General features: G+C 49.7%; 1 protein-coding gene across 9 annotated transcripts in view; it reads right to left on the reverse strand.

The window, feature by feature from the left end:
• Window positions 1–15723, reverse strand: part of SULF2 (sulfatase 2) — a 130207-nt gene that overhangs the window by 71197 nt on the left and 43287 nt on the right. For all 9 annotated transcript variants that reach the window (XM_074005509.1, XM_065523271.1, XM_015429947.3 and 6 more), the window contains one exon: window positions 11543–11782. In XM_074005509.1, coding sequence (XP_073861610.1) covers window positions 11543–11782 — 240 coding nt within the window. The remainder of the gene's footprint in view (window positions 1–11542; window positions 11783–15723) is intronic.

Genomic DNA, 15723 nt, shown 5'->3' on the forward strand with positions numbered 1-15723 from the left:
ACCTAGACACAGATTCACTGGGAATGTGACAGTTACAAGGGCAGCTGGGTGGGCGGGTGACATTTGCCATTCAAATCCTTTGGGGTAGCACTGCCATCGGGGATGGGACTTTCGGAAATAAGGAATGACTCTTGGGAAAGTTTTGCACTCAAGTATAATATTGACTCTATTTTCTTGTTCCATACATTCCTGGGAATATGCAAAAACCCTGCAGTATTTACATACAAAACAGACATAGGTTCAAGGCTCAGACGACAATAAACATAAAACAATCTACCCATATGAGTGATGTGGTAGGAAACTCAGAAGCTATGTGCAATACAATGCAATGTGGGGGCCACGTGGGCTCTGCTGTGCAGAGCAGGACATCAAAGTCCTTCCTAGTCCCCGCCCCCAGGAAGCCAGCAAAGTCAAATCCTTCACCATCACCGGCAATGCTGTCACAGAGTTTAGCCCCTAGGGGGCGGTGTGCTCCCTTGAGAACCACCAGCTTAGAAAGAAGTTTGCAAGCTGGTGGACTGCGGACCAATCCATCCCTCAGGTGTGTTTGCTGTGGGCCTGCCTGTTTTCAGTTGCTCATTCTTAAAAAGTAGAGTGAATAGTAGTCTACAGTTGAAATCTGGGCACCCCCTCTCCACCCAGCCTGCCTCTCTGCTTTGGGCTACCTGCCCAGCCCTCTGTGCATTTGGAGCCCCCAGGCTGGAACAGGTTCACACAGGGATGGCAGAGGAAGCCCCGCTCCCGGCCTCCGTGTAGGAGCTCAGTTTCCCTTCATTTGCTCAAATCCCCTGTGACACAGATGGGTTCCGAAAGGACTCGCTGTGTGGGCTGGCACGACCTGTGGGCCCCAGGATGGATGGTACCTGCTGCTAGGAGAACAGGAACCTGTCCTGAGACCCCGACCCGAGATCCGGGAAGGTTTGGGAAGGCAGATCAAGGTACTGGGAGCATGAGGGGAAATGAATGCAGGGATGACAAGGAAGACATTGGATTACTGATGAGGAATCATGGAAAGCACTCGCCTAAAGTTCGACAGCCACCACCCCTGCATTTTTATTGCCCCTTCTCAAAGCTTTGTGTCACTCCCTACTCCCAAAAGATTTCGTTTGATTAGGCTCTATTCTTCTTTTTTAAAGACAAGGTCTCACTCTGTTGCCCAGGCTGGAGTACAGTGGTGTGATTATGGCTTCCTGCAGCCTCAAACTCCTAGGCTCAAGTGATCTTCCTGCCTCAGCCTCCCAAGTAGCTGGGACTACAAGCATGGACCACCATGTCCAGCTAATTTTTTTTTTTCAAATTTTTTGTAAAGATAGGGGTCTTACTATGTTGCCCAGGTTGGTCTCAAACTCCTGGCCTCAAGAGATCCTCCTGCCTTGACCTTTCCAAGTGCTGGGATTACAGGCCCAGCCATAGACTCTATTCTCATGCTGTCCAAGAGTCCTTTCTGTGCCAATGGAAACATTCTGTATGTGCATTATCCAGTATAGCACCCACATGCACCTACTGAAGACTCGAACCATGGCTAGTACACCCAAGAAACTGAAATGCTAATTGTAATTAACATAAAGTTAAATAGCTCCCTGTGGCTAGTGGCAACAGTATTGGGTCACGTGGTTCCAGCCTAACTCATTCCAGAATGTTCAGGGAATCGCAGCTAGCACCCGGGAGAGGACTGCAAAAGGTCTCGTGCACTCTGAAACCCCCTGGAAGCTTCTTGAGGCCCAGGAGACAGGGTGTACATGTCTGTCACCACAGTCCCCCTTCCCTCACTTTTGACCCCGCAGCTGTTTCAATGCCCACTGCAGGTGGAGATTCCGAGAGAAACCATGGTTGGGAAGGGAAGGCTACGCACAGAGCTGATCTGCGGGGCGGCCACATTGCTCCCCACCCAGGACCATAGCCGGGACAGTGAAGAGGGGGAGAGCGGCAGGTTTGCTCAGTTTGACATCGGCTCTGCAGCCTTTACGGGGGGGGGGGGGTTAACGTGTGAAAGAACCCAGCCTTTATGAGCTGAACTGTGTTCCCCAAAAGATATGCTCAAGTCCTTGCCCAGGTACCTGTGAGGGTGACCGTGTTTGTAACACGGTGTTGTAAGATGAAGTTATGCTGGATCAGAGCGGGCGTAATCATTGGTGTCTTGACAGAAGAGGGAACTTTGGACACTGATTCAGAGAGGAGCAGGCCACAGCAAGAGAGGGACCCACAGGGAGGCGGCCACATGAAGATGAAGGCAGAGGCTGGGGTGATGCGGCCACAAGCCAAGGGGTGCCAAGATTCCCAGCAACCCCCAGGAGCTCGAGGGGCAAAGGACCCTCCCCTGAAGCCTTCAGGGAAAGCGTGGCCCTGATGACGCTTGATTTTGGGGTTCTGGCTCCCGAAACTGTGAAAAACACCTTTTATTCTAAGCCACCCAGTCTGTGGTCCACTAGGAAAGTGGATACACCTGCTAAGGGGCTGGGTCAGAGAGGGTGTTGCTGGAAACAAATGGAAACCCTGCCCCATCGGCCTCACACCAGCTTCCTCTTTCCCTGTGGCCACTTCCTCTTACGACGCAGGGAACCTCTCCTCCTGGGTTTGTGGGCACAGGTCATGTGTCGCTCAGGGTGGCGTCTTATCACAGGCACTGGGTGACGAGTGCTTATATGTCACAACACTGCTGCACAGATGGAGACTGAGGCCCAGAGGGGATGAGGTCTCAGCTCAAAGTCACAAGGGCGCTTAAGGCAGAGTCTAATTCTTTAGACTCTTGCTTAAAACAAGCGCTTCACTTATTTTGAAATCTGAGGTCTTGGAGAAAGGAAGGGACTATCAAATTAGAGGAAGAAATTTCTCTTGAAGATGTGCACGGAGGTGGCAAATCCGTGCCTGTCGAGGACATGCTGGGTCAGCCTGGGTCCCAAGAGGGGCTGTGCAATCCCGTGGATACTCGGATCCCCACAGTGGGGATGGCTGGGTCCTCGGTGCAGAGAGACAGACAGGAAGGCTCCCTGCTGTGAGCAGCGGATACACTCCATGGGATGAATGGAGAGGCTCTGCTGTCCCCCCACAGGCCGGAGAGGGGGAGGGAAGATGGGCAGATGAGAGGCAGCTGGACTGGGGGAAGAAGGGAGCTGTGTGTGTGTGTGCGTGCGTGCACACTTGTGTGCACTCGAGGGGAGAGGAAGAGAGCAGGGAGCAAACCCAGGAGAAGAGCCAAGCAAAGAGAAGGCTGCCATTGTGAAGGCAGGGACAGCTGCACCAGGGGCCCAGGGACGGCATCCCGGGAAAAATTTCAGTCTTCTCTTCCCTGGGTGTGCAGAGAGGCTGAGAAGAAAGAGGAGGAAAGGCTGAGATGGTGGGAGTAGGGGTGGAGAGAGAGAAACAGGAGAGGAGAAAGGAGTGTGGAAGAGATGGGGGTGGGCTGCTGGTTGGGACAGAATGTGGAGACTCAGTCACCACTCATCCTAGGAAGGTCTCCTGAGCACCTACGATGGGGTGGGCACTCTCTAGGCCTGGGGACCCACGAGGGCACAGAACAGAGGCCCCTGCCTCCAGGGAGCTGGCATTTTATTTTATTTTATTTTTGAGATGGAGTCTCACTCTGTCACCCAAGCTGGAGTGTTGTGGTGCGACCTCGGCTCACTGCAACCTCCACCTCCCTGGTTCCAGCCATTCTCCTGCCTCAGCCTCCCGAGTAGCTGAGATTACAGGCGTGCACCACCACATCCAGCTAATTTTTGTATTTTTAGTAGAGATGGGGTTTCACCATGTTGGTCAGGCTAGTCTCAAACTCCTGACCTCAAGTGACCCACCTGCCTCAGCCTCCCAAAGTGTTGGGATTACTGGCATGAGCCACCATGCCCGGCCTGGGAGCTGGCATTTTAGAAATGAGACAATCAACAAGACACATGGGCAGAATACACAGTCAGTGGTGTTCAGGGGTGACGGGGGCACTGGTGGGAAAAACTGGGATAAAGAGGAGGCATGGGGTAGTCAAGGCAGGCTTCTCTGAGGAGGCAGCATTGGAACACAGACATGAGGAAAGTGCAGATGTGTAGAAGTTTCGAGAAAAGGAAAGAAGTGCAAAGTACTATGAGTGTGTGCGTGTCAGGCGTGGCTGACTGCTTGAGAAGCTGTGGCTGGAGCACAGTGACTGAGGGGAGACCAGGAGGCTGAGAGGGTTTGAAGGGAAGGGAAGGATCACTGGGACCCTGAGGTGGCTGTGGGGGCCTCTACCCTGAGTAGGTGGGAGCCAAGGAGAGCTCTGCCCAGAGGTTAAAGAACATCTGAACTAGGCTGTGTTGAAAACAGACCAAGGGGTCATAAAGGCGGAAGCTGGGGGATCCCAGGAGAAACCTGGAACAGGGCAGGCGGGGAAGACAGTGACGCAGATGGGCTGGTGGCAGCAGAGGGAACTCTGGGCGTATTTTGAAGGCAGAGCTGACAGGGTTTGCTGGACTGAATGTGGAGTGTGAAAGGAATAGGAAAAAAAAAATCAAGAATGGCACTAAGGTTTTGGCCTGAGCAACTGGAAAACTGGAGGCGCCGGGGAGGAGGGAGCACGACCAGGAAGGGATGCTGGACTCAGGCTCGATGTGCCGGGGAGAGCTCCAGGGGCGATGGCCAGGACGCAGAACGACCAGGGTGGAATGGGGTTCAGGACAAGGGGCTAAGGGCAGATCCCAAGACAGTGGCAGGGAAAGAGGGGCGTGGGGCCACTTTATAGCATCGCAGAGGAGGATGGCCCACGCAGCAGCCCTCCTGCCCCTGTGGTCCTGAATGAAACCACTTTAGGGAAAAGACAAGTCTCACTTACACACGGCAGCAGGTCTTTCGCTGGGGATGCCAAAATGCCCAGCAGGCACCCTTCCATCCTCCCACGTGAGAGGGCAATGGGGTGCCCCACGTGTCCCACCATGGTAGGGGTCAGCAGGGCACAGAGGCCCCCCAGCCCCTAGTGAGGGTTAGCTGCCCAAGGTTGATGGCCAGGTTCCAGTCCTCAGCCGACCTCTCTACCCAGCTTTGGGTGAGAAGAGTGAAAATAACTGGGGTGCTCAGGGCCAAACCCCAAAACAGGCTCCGAGAGCCCTGGCAAGGACTGGTCTTATGAGGAGGATGTACTCCCTGCTCCCGTGGTGCATTTCAGAACATGATGCAGAAGGGCAGAAGGCCCGCCACCATCTCTGCAAAAGCCTGGACCAGATGGCAGAAGCTGGGGTCGGGAAACAATCTCAGAACTGCCAGATTCAGGTGTGGACGGAGAAAGGCATTATCCCAATGGGGAGAAAACGGCACTTCAATCTAGTTCACCAGAAAGGGCTGGAAAAGGTTGGCTTTTTGTTGATGTTATTATTATTATTATTGTTATTATTTATTTTATTTTTTTGAGATAGAGTCTCATTCTGTCACCAGGCTGGAGCACAGTGGTGCAATCTCGGCTCACTGCAACCTCTGCCTCCTGGGTTCAGGTGATTCTCCTACCTCAGCCTCCCGGGTAGCTGGGATTACAGGCACCTGCCACCACACCCAACCAATTTTTGTATTTTTAGTAGAGACGGGGTTTCACCATGTTGGCCAGGTTAGTCTCAAACTCCTGACCTTGTGATCCACCCTCCTCGGCTTCCCAGAGTGATGGGATTACAAGCGTGAGCCACCGTGTCTGGCCAGCTGATGTTACTTTTTGTTTTTTGTGTTTTTGCTAAAGGCAGTGTAGTAAAATTGTGATTGGCACTCCAGTATGCTTTTCCTTATCCTTTCCAGCAGCCCTTGATTTCTACCTGGCAGTCCAGGTGCTGGGGAAAAAGGGACTCAGCCTGCCAAGCGGGTGACCCAGGCTGGGCGAGTTGGTACAATCCATGTGCTTTCCACGATGACTGGCTCAGGGGCTCGCATGTGACTCAGGGTGGTCCAATCAGAAGGGATCTCATGCCTTGAGCCTTCTGGAAAAGGATGCTCTCTTGCTCCTGCCAGACGTGGACAAGGAGGCACAGAGCCGCTGGAGTGCCAGCCACCATCTCCAGACCTCCAGCCTTGTGATATGATCATGATACTCATAAACCATGAGATCCGACTCTGCCTGATACTCGCCTGTATCTTCTCCTTTTTTTTCTTTGAGACAGAGTCTCACTCTGTCACCCAGGCTGGAGTGCAGTGGTGCGATCTCAGCTCACTGCAACCTCCGCCTTCCAGGTTCAAGCAATTCTCCTGTCTCAGCCTCCCTTGTAGCTGGGATTACAGGTGCACGTCACCACGCCTGGCTAATTTTTGTATTTTTAGTAGAGACAGGGTTTCACCATGTTGGCCAGGCTGGTCTCAAACTCCTGACCTCAGGTGATCCTCCCACCTTGGCCTCCCAAAGTGCTGGGCTCACAGGCGTGAGTCACCTTGCCTGGCCTGTCTCTTTTGTTTAGGGAGCAAAAAATTCAATGTTTTTGAAGCCAGCTGCAGTCGGGGTTCCTGTCCGTTGGATCTAAAGGCAATCTATTGCCATGAGCATCACACATCTTCAAGAGCAAACAGGGCAGCCAGGAAGTGCATTCCCTTGCTCAAGCAGAGCTCACACATCAACATCACCTCCTCAGAATCGAGGGGAACAGAGCTACAGTAGAATTGCTGAGTGGAAGGAGATGCCCTTTATCAGTTTTGCCAGGAATTGGCAAACTGCTCTTCAAAGTGGAGGGAACAATTTGCCATAATACTGCTGAGTGCATGTGATTTCCTGTTTTCCTACATTCTCACCAACATGTGGTGCGATGGGGTCTCTTCGTATTTGCCGTGCTCATGGCTGGGATGTGATCATGCACTGTTGGCTGCGTTTGCATTTTGCTGATTACCAGAGAGGCTGAACACATGCTGATCCGTGAGCGCAACTTACCGTGACATTAATCAGAACACTGGCCTGAGGTGGGCTGTGTGATTGTGCAAATCGTCATCGTCATTGCTAAATTTTTTTTTTATTGTTGTTTTTTAAAAATTGAGATGGGATCTCGCTGTTTTGCCCAAGCTGGTCTCGAACTCCTGGCCTCAGGTCATCCTTCCACCTTGGCTTCCCAAAGTGCTGGGATTACAGGTGCGAGCCACCGCACCCAACCATCATTGCTAAATTTCCCAAGTGCCTACCATGACCCTGTACCAGACACTGTTCTAATATATTTCATCTTCACAAAACTCCATGAGTTAAGTGACATTATTAACTGTGGCTGAGGTGGCCAAGACACAGAGGCTAAATAACTTGTCCAAGTTCATGCAGCCAGAAAGCAGCAGAGACTGGATTCGAACCCAGGCAAAGCTAATGCCCTCAACCACTCTGCAGAGAGCTGGGAGGTGTCTCATTCTGGGAACACTGTACAACTTTGACTTGCGGGTATATAAGTGATCACAGGCGGGGCAACGGCACTTCAACTGCTAAACTGTGTTAAAGGATGACTATAAAACCTTTGTAAAAACTGAGGATGTGGCCGGGCATGGTGGCTCACACCTGTAATCCTAGCACTCTGGGAGGCTGAGGAGGGTGGATTGCTTGAGGTCAGGAGTTCGAGACCAGCCTGGCCAACATGGTGAAACTCCGTCTCTATTAAAAATACAAAAAATTAGCTGGGCGTGGTGGCGTGCACTTGTAATCCTAGTTACTGGGGGGGCTGAGGCAGAAGAATCGCTTGAACTCAGGAGGTGGAGGTTGCAGTGAGCTAAGATTGTGCCACTGCACTCCAGCCTGGGCAACAGAGTGAGACCCTGTCTCAAAAACAAACAAACAAACAAACAAACCTGAGGATGAAATTGATCCTTCCAAGGGTATTCATATCTGAGATCCAATCCCCCAAGTTGTAAGAAGCCATACAGAGAAATATTCATGAACAAATTGATATTTATCCTGCTTAAACTTAGCTTCTCTCATTTTGTCCTTTGTCAATCTCCATTGCAAACATGGGGCCATGCAAAGCAAGATCACTGCAAAATGAAATTGCAAATCTTTTAAAAGATGCAGGGTTTGTGAAATTAATTAAGATGATGCTGGAAGATAGCTCAAAAAACACATGCAAATCCACTGACGAATAATTACCTGGTCTATAAAGATACTACATGAAGGAGAAGAGACTATTGAAAAGGATGATGAAGTATGAAATGCACTTCACAGGGTAAGATTCAGATGTCAAAGAATTACGAGAGGCCCTTGGAAAAACTGATCAAATCTCAAATACTTTTGCAAAAATGTCCCTGGTGAAGTGAAGGATATCATCTTGTGCCATCCATTTAAATTTGTGAAACACATTATACTCCTCCCTACAATTCATCAATTCACTTGCTTAAAGAATCAACTCATTAGTTACAGCTAGAGCCCAATCTTTGTTAAATATCATTAGATACAACCTAACAGAGGGCCGGGTGTGTTGGCTCACGCATGTAATCCCAGCACTTTGGGAGGCCAAGGCAAGTGGATCACTTGAGGCCAGGAGTTTGAGACCAGCTTGGCCAACATGGCAAAACCCCATCTCTATAAAAAATACAAAAATTAGTCAGGTGTGGTGGCAGGCGTCTGTAATCCCAGCTATTCAGGAGGCTGAGACAGGATAATCGCTTGAACCCAGGAGGCGGAAGCTGCAGTGAGCTGAGATTGTGCCACTGCACTCCAGCCTGGGTGACAGAGCAAGACTCTGTCTTAAAAAAAGAAAAAAAGAGACGTAACATAACAGAGTTATTCTTGAAATATCGTAGTTTCATTTCTAGATCAAATACCTTACTAAGTACATTAAAAGCACTATTTATTATGAAATGTGGGTCCACTTAAGTAGCATTTTTCTGGGGTCAGTCTTCCTTAGTTTGGGCTGATCTCCTCTATTCAAATGACTATCGCAAACACAAAAGTCTAATAACCGTTAGGGTGGCCTAGACTTTACTTGTCCTTCAGTATCCATTTGCTTCTTCTCCCACAGTAAAATAATTTTCATCTGGGTAAATGTCCACCTAGAATAAGACTACATTTCGCAGGCCCCCTCGCAGCCATGCATGGCCATGTGACTTGTTTCTCACCAATGGGAAATAAGGAGAAAGGGAGTCTGAGTCTCTGACCACTTCATAGATCAGGGCCACCAGAACTTGGAATTTTATTTGACACTCCCGGTCTCTTACACACACGGCCAAACTTAAATCCAACTGAACCAACTTTGCCAGGTGGCCACATGAACACAGGGTTTAATATGGCTGAAGACTCAGCAGGAACAATTTATTTTTGGTCCCTGAGGGATTAAAAATTTACAATATATTCTAATATGTATGTACAGATCAATCTAAAAGGAAAAAATAATCTAGAAGGTTTTGAAGTCGTTATAGATTTTTGTCATTTTTCTTAGTCAACACTGATCAGTATGACATATCATACAGTTGGATCTTTAAAATATTTCCACTTTAAACAACAACCTAATATAAAACTCAAACCTGAGCTTCCTAGCTGCCAAGGCAAAGAGGGAAAGTATACAGGGTATGTGGCTCTTACTATTTAATAACCAGGAGTACACCAGTTCATCAGACTAAATGGTGCTTTCAGGGTCCTGAGTTCTGAAAGTAAGATGGGATTCCTTGTACAGAGTGGCATTCTAAATATAATGAATAAAATTCGCAGCGGCAGTTTTACAAACATGTAAATGTTCTCTGTGTCTGGCTCTTTACACTTGACATTATGCTCCCAGTCTTCTTGAGGGTATAATAATGAAGCATAGTTGAATAAAAGCACTTCTTTAGGGAGACAGCTTTTTGGTGACTTGCGTACACTCAAGCACAAGTTTGGGAAATCCACTTTAGAGAATGTTTATTCTTCAGATGGTTTGTTTTCTCAAGTTGTCTGTAAGATTTTGGAACACTAGCCTTAAGCTCCCACCCTTGGCCCTCAGAATGTCACAGAACATGTGAGCTTCCTTTCAGTCTGATGAATACGATTTCCACGCCCCCTCTGAGTTCCCATGATCTTGCATTCCATTTTGATTATGCCACAAACACCTCACCTCTGGGCAGGTCTCTTTTTTGGGCCGCAGTGGCCCTGGCTGTGAAATGAGGGGGATTGATGAGAACAAGTTTAGGGTCTTTACTGATCTTCCGGCATCCAGAACGAAAGGTTTCTTTATAGACCTTTCACCCAGAGGTTGTGGAAAGAGAGTCTGTGAGCCACATACTCACCCCTCAGACATACTTTTTTTGGCCCCCAGTATACATTAAACAGAAAGTAAGTTGTGCCGGCATATTTTAAAATAATATTTTCAGTGAAATATTCAGACTTTAAAACATTTCAAGGTTGTCACTCTTGAGTGCATGGCTGTACTTTCTGGACCCAAGTTGCAGGTGCATCTTCAATAAGGGCCCACTGCTCTGCTGCGGGCCTGCCTGCCCTGCTTCTGCTAGCAATATCCAGGCCCTCCAACCATCTAGGCATGGTAACCTCTGACACATGTGGCTTTCTGCAGAGGCTCAGGGGAACCAACAGGTGGTTGATTTTGCACAATGGCACGCACGATATACAGGAACAAGGTATAGGAATGAGGCCTTCCTAGTTCTCAGCAGAACATACTTTCTAGGTGATTCTGGCTGTGGGATGAGGCTGTAAGAAGACACACCTTACTGGCTTGCTCCCCACCCCAAAGCATCCCTGCCAGCCCACAATGTGTATCTGAGAGGTAGCTGCCCCGCCTCGAGGGCTGCAGGTTCAGGGCTGTGAACAGGGCTGAAGGAGGCATCCATCCTTCCCTTGCGGCACTCCCACCCAAACAAACCCCTTGTCACTTGGATGCAACTTCCTGGGGTTGCAACATCTGAACCACAGTATCTGATTTCACAACTGCCGCAGCTTCTTACCCAAGGTGGGGAGTATTTATTTATTTTTAATTAAAGCAAGTTAAATTAATTGAGTCTGAAGGGTTTTGCAATAGGGCTGGAGGTAAGTGACTATACTGTAATTGCATCTCTACCTCAGACAACCAGCCTGGTAGGTGAGCCTTCAGAGCCCACCAAAGACCTCCTGCAGGATAAGCAAACAGGAACCAGGTCACCCTCCACCGAGGACGACACTTACCGGGTGTGTGGACAGTCAACCACCACGTCAGCTTCTGCACCACCTTGGTTACCGCCATGTAGAGAGTGACCACACAGCCCCATATCTGTTGCCCTCCACGAATTCCCATCCCCCACCCCCATATTTTGGAACCTTCTTCCAAGCTGATGGTTTGAAGTCAACACAACAGTCCCTGATGTGCTTAATAACAATTAACAGAGGATGCAAACTCATGCACGGGCACCTTGTGGCCTCTCTGCACTATAATTCATATTTTGAAAAGACTCACTTTTTTGGGGGGGAACTCAAATTCCTTTGACAAGGTCACTTTGCATCACTACTGTAGGCAAATACATCTATATTTCTCTAATACACACAGAAATAAATGCACAACTCTGAAATTATAAGAGAGTTGCTCTAGGGGCTATCCACAATCATCTCGGGTACCACAGTGGCGCACGGACCACACCCAGGGATGCCCGCCTCGGCTGTCTCTCCCTTCCTGCACCCACCCCCGTCCCTGCTCACCTGTCCGGTAGCCAGTGCTATTGAGGTACACGGCGAAGGTGCGGCTCTCGTGCTGCGCCTGCCAGGAGGGCGAGGAGCAGTTCTCGTTGTTGGTGTAGGTGTTGTGGTTATGGACGTACTTGCCGGTGAGGATGGAGGAGCGCGAGGGGCAGCACATAGGCGTGGTCACGAAAGCGTTGATGAAGTGCGCCCCGCCCTGCTCCATGATGCGCCGGGTCTTGTTCATCACCTGCATGGAACCTGCAAGGTGAAGGTGGAAGTGAGGCGCAGGGCAGGAGACCCGGGGGGCACCGGCACTGGGGGGACTCTCACCGTGGCATCCCTAGGTCTGGAGCGGGCACATTCTGCAGACTTATGGGGCAGGGGCCACTGGTGGCATTTGTGGACGGGGCCACTGCTGCACGGTGGGACCGACCGGCACCATCAGGGAGGACCCTGGGTCCTGAGTCTGCCTGGACACTCCTGCGGTCCAGGTCTGGAGTCTGGAGGATTTTGCAATGGTGCTGGAGGTGCGTGACTGTAAGCGCCTGTACTGTCACTGTCCTGTACTGTAATTGCATCTCTACCCGCAGGGCAGGTAAAAACCTGTTTATAAATGACCTGAGACTGGAATCAAACTGTTCTACAAATTTTAAACAGAACATTGTTTTTGTTTTGTTTTTTCTTTCCGAAACCAACCACCATGTAAATTGAGGGAAGATTATACTTTGTTTTCTTTGGAACCTTCCCAAGAATTGTTTGCTCTTATTGATCTGGTCATGCCAACCTGGTGGCAAACCTTCTCCCTGAGTATTCCCTGGCTGGGGTGCCCTGCCATCAGCCACAGACCCTGCTGGCCTCTTGTCCACATGTTTCTTCGAGCCTGGAACCCATCAACCCTCAGCCCAAATCCAACCCATCAGCCTAGTACACCTCTCGTAAGGAGCCTCTGGCACCACCCTGGCCGCCGGGGATTGAGAGCTCTGAGCACTCTTGCAGCGTGTGTCCTGAGCACTCTTGCAGCGTGTGTCCTGAGCACTCTTGCAGCATGTGTCCTGAGTACTGATCATACCCCAGGCTTTGAGGTTTCAGTCATGCCTGCTCTTCTTTTCTTTTCTTTTTTTTTTTGAGACAGCGTCTTGCTCTGTTGCCCAGGCTGGAGTGAAGTGGTATGATCTCAGCTCACTGCAATCTCTGCTTCTCAGATTCAAGAGATTCTCTTTCCTCAGCCTCCCAAGTAGCCCCCATACCTGGCTAATTTCTGTATTTTTAGTAGAGACAAGGTTTCGCCATGTTGGCCAGGCTGGTCTTGAACTCCTCACCTCAAGTGATCTGCCTGCCTCTGCCTCCCAAAGTGCTGGGATTACAGTCATGAACCACGTTGTCTGGCCATGCCTGCTCTTGTTCCTCAACCAAGCTGTAAGCAGAGCAAGACACTTAGGAAGAAAGGAAAGAAGGAAGGAAGGAAGCAAATGAACGTGTGTGGGAGCCCTACTGTGTGCAGGCCACAGTCACAGGAGGGCAAAGGCCGTGTGCTCCACTCAGTGCTGAATCCTCAGCACTGCTGCCGTGTGACACACAGTGTGTACTCAACATAGGTGTGACAAGTGCATGCTCAATTGTATGCTGTGGTTGGTGCCCAGACCTTTAGTGATTTGATGGAAACATTCCATGGAAATCCTCTCTCTTCCTTCTATGGCCATCCCTGGATTTTCCCCTTTTCCTTGCAGTTCTTAAGGTGTGCAGCAGGTTGAATGGTGCCCCCGTCCCCTAAAGATAAGACCATGTCCTAATTTCTGGAGGCTGTGAACATGACCATATTTGGAAAGACGGTGATATGGTTTGTCTGTGTCCCCACCCAAATCTCATCTTGAATTGTGGCCCCCATAATTCCCACGTGTTGTGAGAGCGATCTGATGGGAGACGATTGAATCATGGGGGTGGTTTTCCCCATACTGTTCTCTTGGTAGTGAGTAAGTCTCACGAGATCTGATGGTTTTATAAAGGTTTTCCCTTCTGCTTGGTTCTCATTCTCTCTTGCTTGCCACCATGTAAGATGTGCCTTTCACCTTCTGCCATGATCCTGAGGCCTCCCCAGTCACATGGAACTGAGTCCATTAAACCTCTTTTTCTTTCTAAATTACCCAGTCTCAGGTATGTCTTTATCAGCAGCATAAAGACAGACTTAATACAGGGGGTCTTTGCAGACGTAATTAAATTGAGGATACTGAGGTGAGATTTGTTCTGGATTCCCCAGGTGGGCTCTAAATCCAGTGACAAGTGTCCACATAGGACACAAAGTGGAGAAGACGCACAGGCACAGAGGGGAAGGCCACATTCAAAGGGAGGCAGAGACTGGAGGGATGCACATACAAGCCAAGGAACAAGGAACTCCTAGGGTCCCAGGGCTGGAAGAGGCAACGAAGGGCTCTCCCCTAGAGCCTTCTGAGGAAGCACAGCCATGCTAACACTTTGATTTCGGACTTCCGGCCTCCAGAACTGTTGAGAGAGTACATTTCTGTTGTTTTAAGCCACTCAGTTTGTGATTTGTTAGGACAGCAGTGGGAAACCAAAACAGGGTCTACCAGGCATGTGAAGGCTGTGATCCCACTCACCTAGCAACCCCCTAGAGACCTGAAAACACACATTAGACCCACCACAGCCTCCTGGGGATCTGGGGAGGGCCCTCTGCTCACCAATCAGCTGCTTCTACTTTCAATTTTTACCACCAATCAAGGCACCAAGGTCTTGCCCTTGAGGTCCCAGGATTGCACACTGGCTGCCCTCCCACCTCCTGGTCTCTGCCTCAGCCGTACCCCCAGCCTAGGATGCTCCCACTCCTCCAGTCACAGGGCTACCTCTGTCTTCTTCAAAGTATTGATCAGACACCATCTTCTTGGAGAGGCCCTTCCCTGGCCTGTATTGAAACTGCCTCCCCCAACCCATAGCACTCTCCACTCTGCTTCCCCACTCCGTGTCTCTCCATAGCAGTTACTGTCCTCAAACATAAGTCATTTTGATTTCACTTATTTGTGTGTTGCTGCCTTCAGCAGAGCACTCCACAAGGGCAGGGACTCAGCCTACTTTGTTCACTGCCTAGCACAGTGCCTGGCACATCATGTGCTCAACAGACAGCAGCTACAATAACACATCGAATACTATCTTACACTCTTGGGTTTTCATATCTCAGGAGTCCAAACCAGTTGATGTCCACAGATCTGTGTGTTGGTGTCTTATAGAGTGGATTTTAAAAATTTGATATTAATAGCATCACACAGAATATCTGCTCTCCAGTTTGCCACACTCCCCTGCACTCCCTACAGTCTTACGCCACCTGAACCCACTCTCATTACCTGCCTGACCCCTGAACGCTTGGGTGTTGCAACCTTCTGGTATACCTAGGGAACTGAGAGCGCTCCAACTTATTCCTGGGGAAGAGGGCAGTCTTCTATGCCAACAATAATCATTATACTTAATAGTGGCGACTATCACTGGCGGAATGCTTATGGCAGGGCTGAAGACACTCATCACTTAATTCTGCCAATGGCCCATTTTACAGAAGAGGGAACTGAACCTGGGAGCTGAATGACTGGCTAAGGCTGCACAGCTGGGCAGGCAGAGAAGACTCAAACCCAGGAGAGGTGGGGTGCTGAGTTTCACATTCACAAAACGTTGCTGTCACACGGGAGGTGGTAACAGTGTCCTGAGGAAGTACAGCGAGGTCCCAATGCTCCTGGTCCCCTCTTGGCTTCAGTTAAGCTCAGAATGGTCCCTTGGTGACCCAGAAGGGGGCCACCTAGTGGTGACTTCATCAGGCACACCAGTGGTGGGGCGGCACAGAGTCACATCACCAAACACCAGGGACACTGGTGGTGTGAAAGGCCGCTTGGAGCTCCAGGCAGGGGGTGGCACTGACTTAGGTTAATTGCGTGAGTTAGTTTCCTTCTATTTAGGGCAAGTAACCTCAGCTTTTCCTTTAGGGTAGTAGAAATCCTTCTTTTAAAAACAACAACAAACAATTACAGCCAATTTTTAAAAAGTAAGTAATAGTACAAGTGGCATACAGATATATGATGAAAATTGTGAGGGAATGATTAGAATTTAGCAATCACTGGCTTGGTACAACCGGGACCTGACATCCCTTGATATGTGGCTTGGTACAACCCTGACATCCGCTGATGTCATCTGGCTGTCGATTAGAC

The sequence above is a fragment of the Macaca fascicularis genome, chromosome 10, assembly GCF_037993035.2.
Source record: "Macaca fascicularis isolate 582-1 chromosome 10, T2T-MFA8v1.1".
NCBI lineage: Eukaryota > Metazoa > Chordata > Mammalia > Primates > Cercopithecidae > Macaca > Macaca fascicularis.